Source organism: Halyomorpha halys, unplaced genomic scaffold, assembly GCF_000696795.3.
Source record: "Halyomorpha halys isolate HHAL.00 unplaced genomic scaffold, Hhal_1.1 Scaffold543.1, whole genome shotgun sequence".
NCBI lineage: Eukaryota > Metazoa > Arthropoda > Insecta > Hemiptera > Pentatomidae > Halyomorpha > Halyomorpha halys.
In genome coordinates, this window is record NW_027114701.1 from 147,283 (window position 1) to 153,001 (window position 5,719).

The 5,719-nt window shown below is 29.9% G+C and overlaps 1 protein-coding gene across 2 annotated transcripts in view; it reads right to left on the minus strand.

Annotated features, from left to right (window-relative positions):
• LOC106684102 (retina and anterior neural fold homeobox protein 2) overlaps positions 1 to 5,719 on the minus strand; it is a 227,257-nt gene that overhangs the window by 28,179 nt on the left and 193,359 nt on the right. For both annotated transcript variants that reach the window (XM_067051857.1, XM_067051856.1), the window contains one exon: positions 4,384 to 4,570. In XM_067051857.1, the coding sequence (XP_066907958.1) occupies positions 4,384 to 4,570 (187 nt within the window). The remainder of the gene's footprint in view (positions 1 to 4,383; positions 4,571 to 5,719) is intronic.

The window sequence follows — 5,719 nt, forward strand, 5'->3', positions numbered from 1 at the left end:
AAGAAGGTAACCTGATATAATATACCTTTATATTATTATTTTTTATTTTTTTCAAGTTCGTGAATAGAATTGATTTCATATATTTTCCAATGAACAGAAAGAAAGAAAAACTTTACACGTGGCCGTTGACTTGTTGAAAAGAAAAAAACTATCTGAGACTAGTTTAATTATATTTTTTCAAATTAATTACCGCGCTGTCCTAGCTGGTGTACCCCGGCCCATAAGACTGGTTCCAGAGGCCCAATCAAAACATGATTATTACACTATAATGCAATTAATTTCCTAACGCTCGTACTATTATAGATTAAATTAGTTCAATAATTAGTCTACCCTTTCAGGCAGATAGGTGTTCCCAGATTGGCTTTCAATTAAGGATACACTGGTTTTTTTCAACCTGCTCTCTGGTCCATTTTCTTCTCCTTTCCAGCGGTTAAAACTTGACATGGCAGCTATTAGCAGGTAAATTTAAAAATTATGTTAAGTTCCAACTACCTTTTTTGTCGAGAATTAGGTTCTATTACTTCAATTATGAAATGCGATTAAGGCCATCAAAAATTAGTTGTTGTAGGGAGTTGTAAGAGGTGTGTAACTTATAATATAAACTATAAGAGGCAAGGATTCTACTGGATAATCTTAGAATTTTGTTACTTTCACTTACCTAAATATGGAATATATAGTTAGGGAAAGTGTTGCGATCTTGCAAAATCTCAAATCCTAGTTTTAAACTGAAATATATATTTTGAGGTCCACTGTATCGAAGCTATTATATCTCGTAAAATGGTGTGTGTGTGTGTGAACTGAAATTAAATATTTATGACGTATATATGTCTGGGATGTTATAATAATATTTTAAATAAAATCAACTGACAGGATGTATCACTTCATATAATCCATTTCTCACATTTTCTCAAAAATGTTGGAGATAATTTTGTTTAAATTCGGTATTTCAATGTATAATCAATTAATGTTTAATACTGGCTAGTAATATCCATAGTATGATTGGATTTAAATTTCGAATTTTCAAAAAAACTTCCCCTAAAGTGCTTTTAATTCTTTCTTTTTTTTCCAATAATTAACCATTTTTATAAACTAATGGATAAATATAAACTACGGATGGATTTGATATTTAATTCAAGGAGATTTTTCCACATTGACACATAAACACATTTTATGAAAAACGCATAAAGGTCCATCCAACGACTTATAACCTGCCGAACGCCTGTGCAATATTTTCTATACACCAGTCTGATTATTGTTTTTATGTCACAATAATTATGAAATAATTTTTTTTTTATTTCATCTAACTCACATTTGAGCCTTTCAGTTGACTAAATATCTATCTTCATAAAAATATTCTTAGGATTTTCAATATTGATTCTATAACAATTTAGTAATAAATCGTTGAATGAACGTAAATTTTAGTAAACTTTTATATTTTAATATTTCTGTCGTACCTTTTGCAAAAGTAAAATGTTAAAATTGCATGTTTTCGGCGTGAAGTATTATTAAGAATTACTTTTCTGCTATCAACTGAAATACTCCTGTGGTAAATTAGTAGGGAGAAGTATCACTATAGTGAATAATAAAAATATCAGTAGTAAAACGAGCTAAGATTAATTTTTACTCAAAGTAAATCTAAAGTGATGCGCGTACCATTTTTTTTTTTTATGATTACTTAATTAAAATAATCAATCTATCTTTCTTTAAATGGATATACATTTAAAACAGATAACTCTAAATCATAAAAATAACAAATAAATTGTTTGAATTCTTGAATGTTAATGTATCTTAAAAACGTGATTCGTTCTTCACTATTTTACTAAATATAGTGCAGGTAATTTATGTTGTTTTTTTTTCGCTATATTAATTTGATTTGAAATTTTATACCACTGCTTCCTTCTCAGACAAAACTTGGAGCAAATTTTATATTATTTATGGATAACATGCATTGAAAACCTTTTACGATCATCAGAGCTGAACGTAGTTTATTGATTATTTCAATGCGTTTTAGTTTGTTTTTGCTGAGTTAGGGACAACTTGTTGACGTTTTGTCGCTGGCCTGGTGTTGAAACAACCTTCGTCGCCTGCTATGGTTGCGTGCCGAAGACGTATTCCCTGAGATAGAGTCATTCTCATCATTACGTCAACAGAAACAATTTTGTGCGTAATGGGTTGTCCCAAATGGGCCCCGCTCCCCGATGGGATCCTTACACTTACTCAATTTACTAAATCTCCAGTACTTCCTTTTATCTCCTCCGTTCCCAATTTACCACCCCGTGTCCTATCGACTTTCGTTCTGAATACTAAAGGTAGGGTGAAGTCCATTTGGGAAATCTTCTTATCTGTGTTCGTGCCGACTTTCTCTCCCGACTGTTATACGATACTCTATCAAGCTGCCTCGGGACAAATTAATCAGAAATGGGTTAATTGTCTAGCGCTGGCTGCTATTATCTGGTTATTAGGAACTGGATACTATTAGCAGCCTGACAGAGATATCTGTTGACCTTTTGGCTGCTACCGCACTCAGTTGCGCAATCTTTGCTAATTTCGCTTAGTATTTATCTGGTCACTTATGATAGAGACCCGCCTCTGTTACTCTAACTAATGATAAGATAAACTGCTTCTTGAGTGAGTCAGAATTTCTCATTCCGATATTAGTAGATAAGGCTATTAAGAGTGCATATCTGTAATCATGTTATGGAATTGAAAATTACTTGTTCTATTTATTAAATCAATTAAGTCGGAAATTCTAAATTTTAATATTTTAAATATCAGTATTTTTTTTTTAATAAATTGTCTTTTTTTTTTCTTTTCCCAAAGGGTTATTCTTGTATTATAAATATTAAACATTACTGGAGTAATTATACCTGGAATACCTTCTTCATTATACCCTTATAAAATTGTATGCAATAATAATACAATAATGTCCTGTATTATTGTATTATTATTGCATATAATTCTTCCTAACATATATATTTTTATTATTATTATTTCAAAAACTATTTATTAGTAACCAACGTTTCACCTCATCCATTGAGGCTAAATTAAGAACAAGATACAAACATATCAAAATATGATAAAATTACAAGCATATACATGGAAAGAGTATGTATATAAAAGAATACATTTAACCAAAGAAATATAGATACAAATGTAAATATATTATATTTTTGTATACTATTTCTATGTATATACTAGTAGTTTTCCAATGTATCTTATCCCCATATAGTCCTGATGAATCCATGTAATGTTGGTTTCTAATAAATAGTTTTTCTGCTATTTTTGTACCTTCACTGTAGCTGGTACAAGCTACCCTACCCGTTACCCTGCAAGTCAACTTTACGTAAATCCCTACAAATGCAAGAAACAGCATATCTTATAAACCGAAATTGACTAGGTAAAAATTGTTATATTTAGACATCTCAATAACTAATGAAAAAAATAAGTTGATCATTAATATATCATTTTATTATAAAACGATCAAGTAACATTTTATAATGTTACAGATAGAAATTTTACTATCTTTACCTCAAATATTACTATATAAAGAAGGATTGGAGATTCAATAACTCGTATATACACCTATACATATATTTTATTTTTATTTTCCTATATCACAATAAGCATCTATGCCTCACAGCCCTAATACGGTTGCTACAACTCGTTTTATTGCTGTTAAATATCATCTGTTTCATTTGTATCGCTTCATCACGCATATTTTTTTTAAACAAAAGATTCCTTGACAGAAATAATTTTTTCCCCTTTTTTTAAATATAAATAAAATCCGTAAAGACACCATGAAACCGGAGTACTGATTTCACGCCCGTGAAGAATTCAACTGTAGATCACCGTCAAAGAGAGAGGAAAAAAATAATGGAGTTATTGAATTCTCTTTATCATTACAGATACAATAACTGTAGAGAAAAACACTGATATCTGTTACCGCTAGATAGTAAAGAAGATCATCTTCCTTTTTAAAGTGGTAGCACGTTTTTATGTTCTAAAATATTAACCGTAAAAATTTAAAGAAACCTTACAATGTCATAATTATATACATTTTCCTTATTCTCAGTAACATAGGTTTATTCTAGAAGATATAGAAAAAGTTATAAACACATGATATGAAGTTAAATCTCCCTTAATGGGTGTTAATTAATTAATTATTATAATTAATGAACTTATTATTTATGTTAAGAGCCAACTTTTTTTAATTCATTCTTTATTTTTTGTTACTATCTTGTTGCAAAAATATATTTGATTGTTGTAATAATGTTCAGAAACATACAAAATTTTACTCTGTAATCAACAAATTTATCGATAACGACAAAAAAAAAAAAAAAGGATTATATAAATATTTATATAGGATTGTATGCACATATTTACCTCGTGAAAACATCTGGGTAGTGAGTTCTGGAAAAGGCTTTCTCGAGCTCTTCCAGTTGGAATGACGTGAAGGTTGTTCGGTATCTGCGCTGCTTCCTCTTTGGCGCCGAGTCTTCCGGATCACTCCCTGGCGACTCCCGTCCCCCGGAACCTGGAGGGCAGACTTCTGGACTACTGCCAGCAGAATCTGGAAAGGAGAGATCGTATTATTTTAGATCGTATTCGATCCTATTCTTAGTCCATCGCCTTTATTGTAGTAGAGTAATCAATAATGTTTGTATCATATATTTCAAACATAAAAATGTCAAATGTATAATGATGTAAAACCTGTGAGGTAGAAGAATAAATAATCAAAAGTTTTGCAATATTTTTAAATCTGTTCAGTATAATCAAAGTTATTTTATTTCAAAGTTTCTGAACAGCCCAATTACAGCATTTTTGGATCATGAAAATGCCATGCGATAAGGATGTTTGATAGCTCATTTTGAAACTTATTTTATGAGCTTGTCTTTGATAAGTAACATGATAATGACAAAATTAATTAATTATTTACCTTTTTACCTCTCAAAATTTGTATTTTTGAAATTCTCTATCAATATTTTTTTTTTAATGTATGTTATTTCAGATTAATTATGCCAAATTTAGGAATTGAGTAATGAATGGGGGTTAAATAGGTGCTATACTTCATCACAAAACATGAAAGAGTAACTTTCATTTTAAACTGTGGATAATCTTTAATAAATGATTTATCCAAGAACCCTCCAAACGGGACAGTTTAAACTGAAAATCACTTGTTCTCGTTCCATGATGAATTATTGAACATCCCAAACATTTAGATTTTATCTACTCGTGATTATTTGCCATGAATCTAAGGCATATCAGGCGAAATAACATAAGCTTACAGTGCTCCCCTACACACAGCGGGTCTCAGAACCTACCTTAAAATGCCCTTCAAGCAAAGAAAGTGCTTTGGTATATAATAGATATGATTAGATTAATTTTTATTAATATATTTGTTTGAGAGTGGTTTAGTTTATTTAAAAACAATTTTAATCCTTTTTCTCAACTTTATTCTTTTTAAAACTTAAAACTAGAAAGAAAAGTGGTTAGTAAAGAATTATATAGAAGAAATTAGTTGGGACAAAGGCAATTATCCGGCATTTTTAAGCATTTTAAAAGAAAAAATGAAAACAAAGTAAACGTATCCTTGAAAATGACCTAAGTGGTCGAAACGTTGGAAGTTTTAAAAAGAATAAAGTTGAGAAAAAAAAGGATCAAAATTGTTTTTAAAAAAAATACATATGATGTTTAAAACAATAAAATTTAGAAGGGTGAG